An 18,217-nucleotide genomic window follows, 5' to 3' on the forward strand; every position below is an offset into this window, starting at 1 on the left:
CAAATACGAAAAAGTCTGAGGGAGAACTCTTTGCTGTTATTCTGCATTGATTAAACACATTTGGAAAATATAAAAATGCAAATAACTACTCAACATAAGGAATTATTGTAACTATCTTTTTGCCAGGCACAGCATTTAATGATCTCTACTAATCTTGGAATTATTTCTTAAAAGGACTGAGAAGAACTTGTGCTTGCTGAACTGGGTGTTTCAAAGGGATCCAATTCATGTATTGCCAGGCAGCTTTCCATACTATTGTTTATGATTTTTGGTACTTATTGTTCACTGTGATGTGAAATATTGCTTTTCAACTTCATTCTGAGGAACTATCTACCCATCAATAAACATGTTTCAAATAGAACAGTAGTTTTTAACATACCTAATGCTGTGACCCTTATATACAGTTACTTATGTATGGTGACCTCCAACTGTAAAATTATTTTGTTATTATTTCATAACTGTAATTTTACAACTGTTATGAACTGTAATGTAAATATCTGATATGCAGGATATCTGATATGTGATTCCTGTTGGGGTCATGACCCACAGGTTGAGAACCACTGACTTAGCGAGTTGAGGGTAGAGTGCTTGACTCTCATGTACAAGGTTCCGGGATCAGTTCCCAGTATAACCATAAATGAATAAACAAATAAACATTTGGCTGTCTTAAAACTATCGAAGTCTCTTAACAACCACTAAAACTATCAGAATACCTTAAATAATTTTAGCTGCAAAACTGCGTAAGAAGGATCAAGTCATGATTTCAGTTAGAAGATAGGAAATGAAGATGCTGGTGTTATAAAATGGCATGGATATTTGTCTAAAAGGTAACAGGAAACTTTGTCATAAGTAAAACAGTAGGACCAAAGTTCTATAACAGTGAGTCACACCAACTTTCTCACTTGTAACAAATGTTTATATTTAGAAGAAATGTGCCATAATACTCAATGAGTGTAACACATAAAGGAATCACACATAAACTAAGAAAATGTCACTGATGTTACTGTGTTGAGAAGACAATGAGATATAAAAGTGCATCCCTGGAAGTCATCATCAGGACTTTGAAGTTTTGTAAAAGAGACCATGATGAGTTCTTTACTCCATCTCTGCAGACAAAACCATCCTGTGTCAAGATCCACAAAACTCATGTAAGAAACTATAAAACTTTGCATTGGCTGAAACAAATTTTTCTAGCTTGCCATATAGAAGTGTAATTTAAGCAGAAAAACAAAATGATTCTCATATACATATATATATATATATATGTATATAATTTTTTCTTATTTTACATATCAATCCTAGTTCCCTCTCCTCCTTCCCTCCCTCCCATGCCCCCCAAAACCCCTTCCATCCCACCCCCCATTCCACAGGGAGGGTGATGCCTTCTAAGAAGGTTCATCAATGTCTGTCAAGTCATTTGGAGTAGAGACTAGGCCCACCCTCCTGCCTCTAGGGTAAGGGAGTATCCCTCCATGGGGAATGTGCTTCCAAAGTTCTTTTATGCACCAGGGATACATCCTGGTTCCATTGTCAGAGGTTCCTTATACTGTTCTGTTCTTCAAACTGAGACCCACATTCAGGGGGTCTGAGTTGGTCCAATGCTGGTTTCCCAACTCCAGTCGGGATCCATGAGCTCCCCCTTGTTCAGGTCAGCAGTCTCTAGGTTTCTGTAGCCTGGTCTTTACCCCTTTTCTTATCACTCCTCCCTCTCTGCAACTGGATTTCAGGAGTTCAACTCAGTGTTTAGCTGTGGGTGTCTGCTTCTGTTTCCATCAGCTATTAGATGAAGGCTCTATGATGGCATATAAGTTTGCTATCAATCTCATTATCAGGGAAGGACATTTAAGGTAGCATTTCCATTGTTGCTCAGATTGTTAGTTGGGGTCATCCACAACTGCATTTATTAAGCCATGTTATGCAAAATTTCTCTGAGTATCTGTTGTGTCACCAGGGTTTATTGGCAATATTTTGCAAATACTACTTTTATATCCCTAGCCAGTTCTAAGATCCTGTGAATCATGCACTCCATGGTATCATAGAGTTTAGCAACAGTGGAAAAACATGGTACCTGAACACCTCAGTGCAAATTCTAGCTGATCAGTTACTAGCTGACATATTAAAGTGGCTTAGATGATGTTAAAATTTGAGATAAATTTAAATTTCAAAAGACTATGATGAGCAAAACTGATACAGGGGAAAGCATTGATCATAAGAAACAGAAGACATAGAAGATATTGCCATATGCAGTTGCTATCACTATTTTTTCCCACTACTAAGGATGTATTTACACAAGCCTTCCTTTAAACTTCACTTTTTGAGGATATGACTTCTTTGTTTTGGTTTGGTGTGGTTTGTTTCTGGTTTTTCGAGACAGAATTTTTGTGTAGCTTTGGAGCCTGTCCTGGAACTCAAACAGTAGACCAGGCTGTCCTCGAACTCACAGAGATGTACCTGCTTCTGCCTCTGCCTCCCGAGTGCTGAGATTAAATGCATGCAGCACTACCGCATGGCTAAGGATATGACTTTTTTGTTAATTAATTTTATTCATTTATTTTAGTTCCAGTCCCTCTTCTCTTCTCTCATGCCCTCTCCCATCTCCCCTGTGCCCAGTCCATCCCTCCTCTGTTTCTGTTCTGAAATGGGCCTCCCATGGGTGTCAACAAAGCATGGCATATCAAGTAGAGGTAGAACTAAGCTCCCCTCTGCCCCTTGTATTAAGGCTGGGCAAAGCAATCCAGTATAAGGAATAGGTCCCCAAAAGCCTGCCAAAGCATCAGGGACAGCCCCTGTTCCCACAGCTAGAAGTCCCACAAATAGATCAACCATGCAATTGTTACACATATGTAGAGGGCCTAGGTCAGTCCCATGAAGGCTCCCCAGCTATCAGTTAAGAGTCTGTGAGTTCCTATGAGCCTGGATTAGTTGTCTTTGAGGGTTCCCTAGTGATGACCTTGATGCCCTCCTACCCCTGCCCTTGTTCCTACAATCCTTCTTCCATCTCTTCAATAGAATTCCCAGAGCTCTGCCTAGTGTTTGTTTGCCTGTGGATTTTTGCATCTGCTTCCATCAGTTACTGGAGGAAGTTTCACTAATGACAATGAGATAGTCACCAATCTAATTATAGAAGATGGACAGTTCAGGCTACCTATCATCCACTTTTGCTAGGAATTATAGATAGTGAGCACCTTGATGGAGGCACATTTTTGGTCAGGTAAAAAGCTGATGCAATGGAAACTCCCATGAGTCTATCACTATTTTTAATAATTTCTTTTATTTTTGAGAATATACTATAATTACATCATTTCCCATTTCTGTTACTCTCTGCAAAACCTCCTATACATCACTACTTGCTCTCTATTAAATTTATGGCCTCTTTGTTTCATTAATTGCTATCACTCACAAATATATATATATGTGTGTGTGTGTGCATGTGTGTGTGTATATATACATACATTCTATATATTCTATATATCATATATTAGTTTGTAGATATGTATTTGGGAATATGTGTGTGCTTTATGCATTTAGTAATATATGTGTGCATGTATATGTATTTATGAATTTAGGAATGTGAATATATATGTATATGCATATATATACATATATATGTATATGTATATATATATTGGTTAGTACATAAAGTTCAACCTGCTTGGTCTGTATAATGTTACTTGGACACATGTTTTCAAGGCTTTCCACTTGGCACTAAATAACAAATTGGTGTGATCTCCCTTGAGGAAATTTCTTTATCCCACTCAGCATTCATTAGTTACCTGTAATGGCTGAGGCCTAAAGAGCACCTCCATCTGTCCATTTTAGAATGTCTGTTGTTAGTGAAACATTATGGGTGTAACCTCTAACATTTCCCAAAGACACAAACTCACAGCAATTTCCCTATTCCTCTGACTCTTACAATCTTTCTCCCCCACCCTCTTCCACATGTTTCCTGAACTTGGGTAATAGAGTTGTATTGGAGGGAGAGGTAAGATAATAACAGTAAGGATGTTTGAAAAGGTCATAGGAACTGATATTATTAACTATCTTTAAAAATACAATACACAGATAAGTTGCTGTATACATACATGTAGAATTTAAATGAAGTTGTCCCACTTGGCTGCCAATGAGCCTTCCAAAAGCCAAGACCACCTAACAAAAACCATAAAACCAGGCATGAGAAGACCTCTTGTGAAGGATGTCTAAGAGATTCCCACACATTATAGGTTATTGATATTGCCCTTAGTTTTCCCAAGAGGTGATAGGTAAGTCCTGAAGACACCTGCACATCAGACACAGAACACAAAAAGCCCCTTCACTAGAACTGACCCAAATTCCTCCTCCCCATAGACTAGCTCTTCATGGTACTAGAAGGCACCATAGAAGCTTCAAGGGAGGGAAGAAACTAACAATCCCTACCCAGATATGATTGACGCCTATGAACTAAAACAATGACCATTATGACAAAAAAAAAAAAATGCAGTAGTGGTACCCAATCCTTTACAGTAACTAATAGCTCCCTAAAGATCCAATCAGCAAGAAGGAAATCATGGTCGTGGAAATCTAACCAACTCCCTAAGGATAGTGAGGTCATATTGGAAGAAAATCCCCACTTTACTAGAACAATGTGAACCAGAACTACACTCTAAATATTTGTTCTTGCAGAGGCAGAGAAGTGTAGCTCTTACAGCTAAGCAAGTTAATTTCTTTGTCACAGACAGAGATTATTACGAAAGAAACCACAAGCAATCAAAAAGCAAAGCTGTGAAGTCCCATTCCAAAGATATATCCAAAGATATACCATTTAAAAGAAATATTTTTCTTTAACTTAAACTTTTGAAACAAAAATGATATTATAACATGTGATATAAAATAGTTACTCTTATGTCCTCTAAAACTGTTCTTATAAATTTATATGTGGTTTAAAGCAATAATGGAAGTATCTGAAGCATATGGACAGTAGTCACTGAAAACATATGCATAGATGACCTCTATGCATAAATTTTCACTTATTATTCAGTAAAGAACTTAGCCTAAGTCAACCAGAAACCTGGCTTTCACCCTCACCTTTTTTTTTTTTTTAATGATAATATTTTTATTTAAATTTGAAACAAGCTTGTTTTACATGTAAATCCTAATACCCTCACCTTCCTCTCCTCCTGTCCCCCCCCCCCCCGCAACCTCCATCTCATTCCCTTTCTGCTCCCCAGTGAGGGTAAGGCTTCCATGGGGGACCTTCAAAATCTGTCATATCATTTGTAGCAGGGCCTAGGCCCTCCCCCATGTGTCTAGCTAAGAGAGTATACCTCTATGTGGAATGGATTCTCAAAGTCCATTCGCATACTAGGGATAAATACTGATCCACTACCAAAGGTCCCATAGACTGCCCAGTCCTCCTAACTAACACCCATGCTCAAGGGGGTCTGGGTCAGTCTTATGCTGGTTTCCCAGCTAGCAGACTGGAGTCCATGAGGTTCCCCTTGTTCAAGTCAGCTGTTTCTGTGGGTTTCTCCAGCCTGGTCTTGACCCCTTTGCTCAGCACTCCTCCCTATCTGCAACTGGATTCCAGGAGTTTGGCTTAGTATTTAGCTGTGGGTCTCTGCTTCTGCTTCCATCACCTACTAGATTAAGGCTCTAGGGTGGCATATAAGGTAGTCATCAATATTATTATTGAGGAAGGGCATTTAAGGTAGCCTCTCCACTATTGCTTAGATTGTTAGCTGGAGACATCCTTGTAGATCTCTGGACATTTCCGCAGTGCCAGATTTCTCTTTAAACCTATAATGGCTCCCTCTATTATGGTATCTCTTTTGTTGCTCTTCTCTATTCTTCCCCTGATTCAATCTTCCTGCTCTCTCATGTCCTCCTCTCCCCTCTTCTTCTCCCCTTCTCTTTCTCCTAACTTCCTCTCTCCTCCCCACATGCTCCCAATTTGCTTGGGAGATTTTTGTCCCTTTCCCCTCAGGGGGACTATGTATGTCTCTCTTTGGATCCTCCTTGTTTCCTAGCTTTTCTGGCAGTGTGGATTGTAGGTTTCACCCTCACCTTTATAAGAGTAGGATATAATTTATTTTGTATCTGGAAGATCTGTCTTTAGGACAAGGGGTGAGTCACACTGAACCTTAGGGTCTGGTTTTCCTTTCTAAATAATCTTAAAGTAGTACTTCCCATATCAGAAAGACAAAATGTGTTAAGGTATAGCACTTAGACAACACAGTTTCTATGAACATAAAACCTGAGATCAAATGCATGGACAGTGAATGAACCAGCCACCCACCCACCCACCCACCCACACACACACACACACACTATGGAGTCCTAATAAAGACACTGAATACTGAAACTTGGATGTGCATCCCTGATTGATGCCCATATGTAGTTACTATCACACATCACTTCTAAGAGAACAGTGTATCCTGAATACTAAAATCTTATTTAGAGCCCTTCTAGGCCCCACTCTTTGAGTTCGTTCCATTGGCTGAGTTTGGTTTGTATTTTTTCTCGAATCTAATCACAATAATGAGTATAATAGGATTTGTTGTTATTGTTGTTGTTGTTTTAATTCTAAGTCCTTCTATCAAATTACCAGAGCTGAAAGTGGCTTTAGGAACCCATCAAATACCAGAAGTAGCATGCTCAACTTCACAGTTTGATTACTTTGATAAAAGGAATATCCTATCAGTTGGGTTCATACAAGTGACAAGTACTGACATAAAATTCACCAATTTTGATAAATCCCCAAAACAAAAAGGTGCGATTTTAAAAATTACCAAAACAAAATTTTAAATGCTTTTCTAATTTCTGAAGAAGAGATATAGTACAAGATCCAGAGAACCACAATTTCTATTGTAAGATAATATCTACTATATATGACAGGGAAGAGACATCAGTGAAGTCTCAACAGTATGGTCACCTAAACAAGACCAACATAACGATACCACCAGTAGATATGCCAGTGTGGTGGGAGAAATCTGATAGCTTATTAAGTCCTACTGCTCAGCCCTAAACTAGTATTCATACAAAGAACACTAAATGGACCTAGGTGGTTTGTGTGTATATGTGTGTGTCAGAGGAAAGATGGTGGTGGAAATGATGTACATACTTATTAATGAAAATATGAATGAAAAAATATACATTCTAATTAAAAGTCTTTGAATGTATTATATACATATTATCCCTTATATCATTATTATCAATATTTATGTTTATATATCCAGTTGTTAAAATAAATGGATAGTTTGTCAAACTTTATTTGAAAAATAATTTTGACATGTGCAAATAAAATGATACTGTTCTACCATATATTTAGAGTATATATATGTATATGTATGCATACATATACATATACATATGTATGTATGTGTGTGAGTGTGTGTGTTTATGTATTTATACATGTATATATGTCTAACATATGTATATGTACATGTGTGTATAATATATGTGTATACATAAACATATACAACTTGCTTCACCTACTCAACCTATATACATATACATATATATCATACTGAGTTCATTTCCAATGTTTGTATATGTATGACTTCAGAGATAACCACCCTGCATTGGACAATCAATATGTAGGCTTATACATGGGAAAGACTAATCCTCCTTTTCCAAGGAATCAATGGTTGTCTATAGTTTTTAGTATAGGGGTGGAACCTTCCATGTTAATATGTCCTTTGGTCTCAACATTATCCCATTCTCATTTGTAAAGCCATTTCTTGCAGAGACTGTTTCATAGTTAGACTTCCTCATATTCTTGACCTTATACTCTCTCCATCCCTCTTTTATGATGTTCCCTAAGCCACAGATTTCAGGAGTTGTAAAGTAGATATTTCTGTTGGTTGCCACAATTTCCTGATCTGTGCATTGTGTCCAGGTGTGGTTTTCTGGGATGAGCTCCAGTAAATGTATAGCACACAAAGATGTTTTTAAGTTTGATTAAATTATAATCTGGGCTTTTTTTTTATCTCTTAAAGTAATTCTCAAATGGGTGTAATTTTTATCTCCAAGGACATTTGCCAATGTCTAAAAACATTTTAACAACTAGAGACACTGCTGTTTTCATGTGGTGGGTTCAAGGACTCTGTTAAACATCATAATATACGTAACACCCCCAAGACACAAATATTAATGGTAGAAAGGTGAGAAATCCTCTTAGAGAAAAGTTGTAGTTTGGGTCAAATTGAACTTGAATCTTTGCCATCCGAACAGGGTTATTTGATTGCATAAAGACTCTGTCTGAAGACATCACTATTTTCCCTAAATGTAAAGGAAAGCCATGGGTGCAGACCCAAAATAGATGTTAGCCTTGTTTAAAATAAAATTCTTAGTAAGCTTCATAGTATTTGCACATTGGCATCATATAGGAAAATTAAAACTATGTACACCTCAATCTTCTTTTTTAGGGATTCTCACTCTGTACATATGTTAAGACTTAAACCACACTCATGTAATCATCTCCCCTGGTGCTTCTAACAAGAAAGCTGCTAACCTAAAGAAATATCTGGAGTCCTTGTTTAAGACTTGATCAGAATTTTTAGAATTAAGGCCTGAGAACCTATGTTCTTAACGACAATCTCTTTATGACTCTTACCATGAACATGTTTGGAATACAGTGGTTCAAACTGTATCTTAAAAACTAGCATCTGTGAATATGGCCCTTGGAGACAGCATCATCATTTCATGAGAAAGATGACTGAGAGAAGAAAAGAGGTCAAAAGCCAAATTCAGCCTATTAACTCCCAGAAGAGATAATACCATTAAATGAAGACTAAGAGAGGGAGAATTGGTATTCCTAGGGACGAACCACCCAATTGGTTATACAATAGCAAGTAGTCAGCCCTGAAATGCAAATACTAGCAACACTAAGAAGGGCAAACAAGTTGTATTTATACACTTTGTATACATATACACATATATTATACATTTACAAATATATATATACATAGTATATATGTATAAATATGCATGTATATATAATAATCAAAGAACAAGATGTCATGAACTAGAGCAGTCACAAGAGGGGTTGGAGAGAAGAAAGGAAAGGGAGAAATGTTGAGATTTTATTCTGCTGAATATTTAAAATTATTAAGAAATAGATAACCCCATGGGAAGAAGAAATTGACCTCTCTCCTCTGAAGAGGCACTGCCCTGGTTCTGATGTCATGTGGTAATTTAAGAAATGTTATCAAATCTGTCCCTTTTATGGACACTGCAGAGAGAGTTTTCTCAGCTGCTGCTTTAGATGTTATGCTTAGATGTGCCAACATTTCCATACTATCCAATAAGGTCATTGAAAAAAGGCAGACAAGAGCCCATGACATGCTCAACCCTTTGCCAGTTTCCTAAGTAACCTCATTATACCTCAGTGCATAGATTCAGCCTCATAGAGCACTCCTACTAATATTTCTGACATAAGCACTTCAGGAACAGCTCAGTGCTGATGAGAAGCTACACAGTGAGCTGTGTCAGGCTTCCAGCCATCTGATTAGACACCATAAGTGAGTCATATTTCATAAGCAATGGGAAGGCCAAGTGTACTGTAGACACATAAAATAAACTAATCATCCAGATGCCAGCTGTTCCATGAAGCCACAGGGAAAGAAGGAGCAGGATCCACTGGCAGCCGTAGCTTTTGGCCTTCAGTTCACAGTCAACATGGATTTGAGTAGTCTTAGCCTGGAGAGAGCATCAACTTTTCATCTACCTCAATCACCATACATTCAAACATTTTGTGACCCACCTTCAGCTCAGCCAGCCAAAGTCTGCCTATATGACATATTATTCTAGAATGGCTTCCAGTTTGGGTTGGTTTGCTTTAAACTAAACATTCTAATGCCAGAACTCGGCTTTACTTCACTAAAATCACCAGTTATGGTCCAATTTCTAGATCAAGGCTGTCCTTTCTGACTTTGGGAATCTTTGTAAAATATTGTTTTATTTTCACAAACTAGTTTTACATAGCTTGCACCATAGGCTCTAAGTCATTCCATTCACTTTGGACCTTTGTTTTTGTCTTAGCTGTATCTCAATAGTCCCACTGTTCAATAATTGACAAAAAATTGAGTCATCTGCTTAGTTTCCCACAAATGCCTCATAGAGTACCATTATAACCCAGAGGAAATGCAACCTTCTAACACAGCACAAAATATAGCAGATTTCCTCTCACATTCCACATAGCCAGCCCACCCCCACAGTCAGTGCATGTATTCTCCACACTCACCTTAATTAGATCCAAATGCTACTTTGCAATCATTTTACTTCTATCATATTCCTTTTACTCCTCTCCCTTGACAGACTATTATGATCTACTAATCTTACCCCTTTGCTCTTAGCTAAAGATACTGTCATCATTATCTTCAGAGGAAATACAAATACTGTGTCCTTACCTCATAAAATTAACATCTAAGCTTAACACATAGCACCAAACTACCCAAGTACAGTCACAAACATCAGAGAACTTACCCAATCAAATTTCACATAATAAAACATAAGAATCAAGAAAGCACAAAGAAAAGTCTAGAGCATCCTATGTGACTTCACACATCCTACATTTCTATATTGAATAGGTCTCATCTGCCTGAAGAACAGATGAGATTTCTAAGTGAGGTTTGCAAGCCATTTTGTACATTTCAGATAGTTGCTTGTAAAATCACTGCTTTCTATGCATAAAAAGGTGTAGGGATTACATGATGTTTTCACATTTTACAATGTTATAAATTCTAGGTGATTTTAGCATAATGTTAAGCCAGAAGCAAACTATATTGGACATTATATAGATGAGGACTTCCTTTATAGCAAATGCCACTAGTCTATTTACTTAAAGGGTCAGTTATTCCACTTACACAGAGATTAGATGAAGTCAACTCTCCTTTCCCTCAAAAGAATAACCTGGTACTCAGGGCAGAAATGAACCAAGCTTTTGCCTTAAAATTTTTTTGTCACTGCTATTGTGCTGTCCTAATTTGCTTTCTGATGCTGTGACAAATTACTCTGACTAAAAGAAACTTTTAGAGGAGGTTTATCAGCTTTCATTTCAAGGTCATAGACCTTCAATGGGGGAAATCAGAGCAAGAACTCAAGGGAGGAAACTCAGCTAAAAAAAAAAAAAAAAAAAAAACAAACGTGAAGGAATTCTGATTACTGGTCCACCCAGTGGCTCATGCTTAGCTGGCTCTTTGATATATCCCAAGTCCACCTACCTAGAGATCTTCTCCCCATAGGGGGATGGGCCATTCTTCATCAATTAGAAATTTTTAAAAATTCCCAGCAAATATTCCCACATGCCAGTATTATTAAGACAACTGTTCAGTTGAAGTTCCCTCTTCCGAGGTGACTCTAGGATGTGTCCGGTGGGCAATAAAAACTAAACAGCACACATGCATATCCTCATTTATTCTTATTGGAGAGGAACAATCCCTACTTTATCCCAATAAGTGCCATGCACCATACCCTCTCTGATAGGTTTTATTTGAGTGTGTGTGTGTGTGTGTGTGTGTGTGTGTGTGTGTGTGTGTGTGTCTGCTATGTGTCTTATTCTATGATGCATTCTGATACAGCATATATATATATATATATATATATATATATATATATATATTCTTACTCCCTGCCTTCCACTTCCACATCAGCCTTTTGCTCAATGTAAGGGGTTGAACCTAAAGCATCACACATGCCAGACAAGTATTCTACCACTGAACTACATCTCCAGCCCAGCACCTATTCTTTAGTATATAAATCACTTATTTTCTCCTATTAATAATATTCCTTAGTTGTTATCCTAAAGATGTTAATATCTCCTTTGTCCTTACTTTTACATCTGAAATTCAAATTATCTAGTGCTATACGTGACTACTACCTACTAATATGGGCATTCCAACTACTTTCTGTGTATTCCATGGACTATGTAAGGTATTTTAGCTATTCATTAACTATCACCATCTGCATGTTTCCTAAGTGCTTACACTTCAAAATCTGAAAGTAAAATTTGTGTCTATTTCTGTTTTCTAGTACGTCTCTATACCTTTTCCAAAACTGTAGTGAGGCAAACACACATACTTGGATGTGCAAAATAATAGTTGTATAAAATATTCCTTTACCCATTGACCATGACATCTGCTCAGCAGAAAGCAATATTATTTCTATCTCCAAGATAACTCTTAAATCTATTTGCCTTTCAGAAGCAATAAGATTGCTTGCTCTGAATCATTTATCATGTGAGTCTAGTAACTCAACACCCCAAAAAAATTGTAGTACACATTTTCTAGTCATCATAAGAAATAACTCCAAATCCTGAACTAAGGGTCTATGAACTCTTTCATCCTAGTATGCTGGTTCAGAAACCTCGAGATGGAAAAACTGAAAGAGTAAATAGTAATGTTATTTATTCTGACATCATGAGTGTAGCACATTTCCTTTTCATTTGTTTATTTTGTCTTTGTCAATGCTATAGTTTTCATTTTTTCTCCTTTCTTTCTGTCAGTTTTTTACCCACAGCAATAGTCTTCCTGATCCTCAGTTCCACTGATAACAATTTTAAGCAACATTTGGAGGTGGATAACAGGATTGCGAAATCCCAAATACATAATTCAGGTTGATACAACTTTAGGTCTCTCCAGTAAAGCCAAATAATTTTCCACCAAGAAATCATGTTAGAATCTAGTTTTCATAACTCTCTAGCAATGCTTAAGTGATTAGAAATTCACCCCACCCAGTTATGTCCTTTCCCTTAATTATCCACATGATTATAATAAACACACATTATGTATACATAACATTACAAATGTATAGGAACATTATATTTGTAGGGGTAACCTTCATAAAGGAAACTCATCTTGTATGAACTGATGCTACAATCTTAAGACAGAAATCCCTTTACTAGATAACCTTGATTTGGGCTTTTAAGCTCTTCATCTGATTAAACTTTCACTACAAAAGGCAATACCTTTTAAATATCACATGCAGAAGAAAAATGGAAAGAAATAAAAGAAGATATTTTCTTTAATTTAATAGTGTCTGTATCAATTTTAAAAATTTCTATACTTATTCTACACTCCCTCTCCTGACAATATCCATGTATACTTTCATGTTTTCTATATTTACTATAGGTAACTATAGAATGATTTAATTCTAGGTTCCTCAGTAGAGAGAAACAATGTGACATTTGGCTCTCCGGGTCTCAGTTACTTCATTTACTATGGTCTTTCTTCAATCTATCCATTTAACTACACATTTCATAATTATATTTTCCTTTACAGCTGAATAGTATTTCATAGTGTATATGAATCATATTTTCATTATCCATCATCAGTTGAAGGTCATTTAGGTTGTTTTCATTTTCTATTTATTATGAACCAAGTACCAATGAATATGGCTGACAAAGTATATGTGGAGTAGGATGTTGAATCCTTTAGACATATTCTAAAGAGTGGTACACCTGAGTAATTTGATAAATTTACTTTATCTTTATGAGGATTACCCAAACTGATTTCCAAAGCAGCTGTAACAGGAAAGCAATGCTTGCCTCAGGAGTCAATGGAAAGAGAATAAAAGATAGGATGACTCATAACCAGAGGAGGGGAAAATATCATATAAGTTGAACTGTGCAAATAAAACTCAAGAAATTTAAAGCAGATGACATCTTCAAGGAAGAAACTCTCATTTCTCTTGCTTATGAAGAAAAGGGACAGGGGGGAAAAGAGCTTCAGAATAAACAACTGTTATCCATAGGTGTATTATATAAAGTATATTTTAAGTAATAGTGACAACCATAAATTTACTTAATTTCAAAACAGCTATTTTAAATGCTATAGATTTAAATGAAAATAACACAAGGGACTTCAAACTGTGACTGCTTTTATTCATTGTCCAACTTGCATGCCCAGTCTTTTGGAACCCTTTTCTTTTAATCTGCTCATGAAAGTTCTTCCAGATAGAGTCTCATTTTTAAAGATCACAATTCTAGAATCTCCTACTATATGTTTGCTAGCTCAAGTTAGGAGCTGGCTATAGCTCAGAATGAGGGGGTCTTTAACTCTACTTTAATGGTACCTTCTATTTTGAAAGTGAAGATCGGCTCATCCTTGGTCCTAGACACATCTGCAGGAATAGGATCTGTTTCTTCAGGGTTTCTATTACCTGTCAAAGCAGAACATTCAAATTCTTTGAGACTCCTGCTACTGGGGACAACTGATGCTCTTTTAGTAGAGCCTTATCTTCAGGGGCTTGTTCAAAAGGTAGAATTTGATCTCTAGCAGGTGTCTCTTACATTGGAAACTCTTTAATAGGAACCACATCAGTTTTGGAAATCTGTTTAACAACAGGAGACTCTTCTGCAGGAGTCTCAGGTGGTAAAGGCTGAACTTCAGCAGGGGCCCCTTCCAGAGTAGTTTATTCAGTTTGAGGAAGCACAACTTCTTCTTTTAGGAAAAGACTTTCTGGAAGAAACCCCTCAAGAGATGGAGGTTGAACTTCTTTGAGATCCTCCTCAGTTGATGAAGCTGGAATCTTTTCAGGGGTTTCCTCAGCTGGTGGAGGTTGAACTTCTGCAGGGGCCTACTCATCTGGTGGAGGTTGAACTTCTGCAGGGGTCTCCTCAGCAGGTGGAGGTTGAACATCTTCAGGGATCTCCTCAGCTTGTGGAGGTTCAACTTCTGCATAGGTCTCCTCATTTGGTGGAGGTTCAACTTCTGCAGCGGTCTCCTCAGCTGGTGGAGGTTGAAATTCTGCAGGGGTTTCCTTAGCTGGAGAAGGTTGAACTTCTGCAGAGGTCTCCTCAGCTGGTGGAGGTTCAACTTCTGCAGGGGCCTCCTCAACTGTAGGAGGTTGAATTTCTGCAGGAGTCTCCTCATTTGGTGGAGGTTCAACTTCTGCAGCGGTCTCCTCAGCTGGTGGAGGTTGAACTTCTGCAGGGGTCTCCTCAGCTGGTGGAGGTTGAAATTCTTCAGGGGTCTCCTCAGCTGGTGGAGGTTGAAATTCTTCAGGGGTCTCCTCAGCTGGTGGAGGTTGAACTTCTGCAGGGGTCTCCTCAGCTGGAGGAGGTTCAACTTCTTCAGGAGTCTCTTCAGCTGGTGGAGGCTGAACTTCTGCAGGGGTCTCCTCAGCTGGTGGAGGTTGAACTTCTGCAGGAGTCTCCTCATTTGGTGGAGGTTCAACTTCTGCAGCGGTCTCCTCAGCTGGTGGAGGTTGAACTTCTGCAGGAGTCTCCTCAGCTGGAGGAGAGTGAACTTCTTCAGGGGTCTCCTCAGCTGGAGTAGGTTGAACTTCTGCAGGAGTCTCCTCAGCTGGTGGAGGTTGAACTTCTGCAGGAGTTTCCTCAGCTAGAGGTGGTTGAACTTCTGCAGGGGTCTCCTCAGCTGGAGGAGGTTCAACTTCTGCAGGGGTCTCCTCAGCTGGAGAAGGTTGAACTTCTGCAGGGGTCTCCTCAGCTGGAGGAGGTTCAAATTCTTCAGGAGTCTCCTCAGCTGGTGGAGGCTGAACTTCTGCAGGGGTCTTCTCAGCTGGAGGAGGTTGAACTTTTACAGGAGTCTCCTCAGCTGGTGGAGGTTGAACTTCTGCAGGGGTCTCTTCAGCTGGTGGAGGCTGAGCTTCTGCAGGAGTCTTCTTAGCTGGTGGAGGTTGAACTTCTGCAGGAGTCTCCTCAGCTGGAGGAGGTTGAACTTCTGCAGGAGTCTTCTCAGCTGGTGGAGGTTGAACGTCTGCAGGGGTCTCCACAGCTGGAGGAGGTTCAACTTCTTCAGGAATCTCCTCAGCTGGTGGAGGCTGAACTTCTGCAGGGGTCTCCTCAGCTAGAGGAGATTGAACTTCTGCAGGAGTCTTCTCATCTGGTGGAGGTTGAACTTCTGCAGGAGTCTTCTCAGCTGGAGGAGGTTGAACTTCTGCAGGAGTCTTCTCAGCTGGTGGAGGTTGAACTTCTGCAGGGGTCTCCTCAGTTGGTGGAGGTTGAACTTCTGCAGGGATATCTTCTGTTGGGGCACCCTCAGTTGGTGGTGGCAGAGCTTCTGCAGTAGCCTTATCTGCAGGGACTTCTTCAATTGATAGAGATTGACCTCTCTCAAAGACTTCTTCTACAGGAAATTCCTCAGCTAGTACCATAACAATTTCTTTAGAGACATCTTCTACTGCTTGCTTATCTAGTGGTGACATTACTTCCACAGGTACTTCTTTAGAAGCCTCCTCAGATGGTGGAGGATGAACTACATCAGTGGACTCTTCAGCAGTAGCAGGCTTTACCTTGCCAGTCTGAATTGGAGAACTTTGGGCTTTCACAGGTGTTTCTTCTATGATTGGAACCGTAATTTCAGTAGGAAGTTCTGAAGGAGTCACTTCAGCTACTTGGGGAATCTGTTGATCATGAGTCACATCTGAAGGAGCCCCTTGCACTGACAGAACACTATCATCAATAGGAGTTTCTTCAGAAGAAAGCACATCACCTGGTGGAGCCTGGATTTCATCAGACAACTTCTCTGCAGTAAAAGGCATCTTGGCATCAGGGACTTTTTCAGTTGACAGTACCTCTGTTTCAAGAGAATCATTTACGTCAAACAAGGAACCCTCTTGTGCAACAGGTATTGTTTCCTCCTTTGCCTTAATCAGGGAACTACTTGGCATAGACATAATAGCAATTTCTAACTCACTTAAGTACGTCTGTTGTTCTTTGTCCACTTTATCTTTTGGGCAAATGTTCAACAGACTCCAGTCACCAATACAGCTGGTCTGCTGAGATCTGTCTATTAACTGAGTTGTGGGTCTGGTTGTTGGAATCTCTACTTCTGGAACACTCTGTGGCAATGCAGGTGTTTCTCCAACACCAGCTTGGGTTTCTTCAAGGGTAATTGTTTTATCAGTCAATATGACTTTCACTTTTTCTTCTACAGGAGTGTCTGTCTGCAGAGATTTATCAGTCATTTCCATGCCACGCTTTCTCTTTATCCAAGTTTGCTGAAGTTGAGAAGACAGTCTAAGAGGCTCATGTTCTTTTGCAGAGTAGTTGCTTTTGTTTCCAGAAATATTACCAATACTGGTGGTAGCTTTGGGGGCAGGAGGTTGTACTACATTCATGGGTTTCTTTTTTTCTGTTGCATCAGTTTGCTGGGACTTGTCTACCATTGGTTGGCTGGGTCGTCTTCTCCTTCTAAGTTCCTGCCTCCCTAAAGAGATAGGCTGTTCAGGTTCATCACTTTTTTCCATTTCTATGATGGATGAGATCCAAAGTTATAGTCTTCAAGTAATTAATCATTAAGAATCAATCATAAATGTACCCAGTGGTTAAGCTTTTGCCTTCCTTCATTGAATTTTTCTACTGAGCTTAGAAAAAAAATAATTATTAAATTATTTCATTCTTTACTACCGTCTTGTTGGATCCCACCTTACTCATTCATCATCTTTCTTGTTTAGTCTCTGTTAGGACAAATCTCTCTTTTAGAAGCTTCCCTCAAGGGTCTGTGACATCACAGCCACTTCTCCTTACAAGGTTCCGGAAGTTATATTCACAGAAGTTTTAAGCTTGGTGTATTCACATAAGCAATGACTAAAAGTGAGTTGTCTAGTCTTAAAAAATACCAAGTTGAGAGAAGCACATCTTTCCCACATGAAAAACAATTTAACTCCAACAATGCCACTGATTGTTAAAGGTGATGCTTTTGATCTTGGTTATTTTCCTCTTACTATCAAACAAATTTTAATACATAACTCAATATGCTGGAGCAGGTTGTCAATTGTTAGAGTTAACATTTGTATGTGTAGGAATGCCTGATAAATGGATGCTTCTAAGACTTGAAAAGAAGCTACTCCTCTTGAGAATACTTTTGATTTGGAAGTCAATATCCACTCTTTGCTTTTAACCTTCAATGACTACAGCCTTCTAGTATCAAAAGATAATGTTTTCAGTCTCAAACAACTTAAGGTATTTTTAATTTATTTCTAATTATTTCAGAAAGTAGTTTTATCCAAGTTTTTCAGATGGATACTGTTGGATTTAAATATATGTCAGATTAAAAACCTGTTTTTAAAGCTTTATAGATTTGGCTGAACAACCAAATGGAATAACTGCTACAAAGGGGGAAAATTCATCTATCTGGTAATGAATAGGACTGGTTCCATGAAGGTGTTTGATAGGGCTGAAAGGAAAATGATCAAGGGTGAGAGAAGAAGGATTCAGAGTATGTTATATACAATTTATGAAACTGTCAATATGATAATTAATAAAAATTTGTATTGATTT

At 38.5% G+C, this 18,217-nt stretch overlaps 1 protein-coding gene across 1 annotated transcript in view; it reads right to left on the reverse strand.

The window, feature by feature from the left end:
- The window catches only part of Fscb (fibrous sheath CABYR binding protein), a 28,341-nt gene extending 10,945 nt beyond the window's left edge, over nt 1–17,396 (reverse strand). The window contains 6 exon segments of the mRNA XM_051196054.1: nt 14,047–14,163; nt 14,166–14,372; nt 14,444–14,502; nt 14,555–14,777; nt 15,321–15,431; nt 15,612–17,396. Of these exon segments, the coding sequence (XP_051052011.1) occupies nt 14,047–14,163; nt 14,166–14,372; nt 14,444–14,502; nt 14,555–14,777; nt 15,321–15,431; nt 15,612–17,184 (2,290 nt within the window). The 5' untranslated portion in view covers nt 17,185–17,396.
- Between the last annotated feature and the right edge of the window lie 821 nt (nt 17,397–18,217).

The sequence above is a fragment of the Phodopus roborovskii genome, unplaced genomic scaffold (genome assembly GCF_943737965.1).
Source record: "Phodopus roborovskii unplaced genomic scaffold, PHOROB, whole genome shotgun sequence".
In the NCBI taxonomy this organism is placed as follows: domain Eukaryota; kingdom Metazoa; phylum Chordata; class Mammalia; order Rodentia; family Cricetidae; genus Phodopus; species Phodopus roborovskii.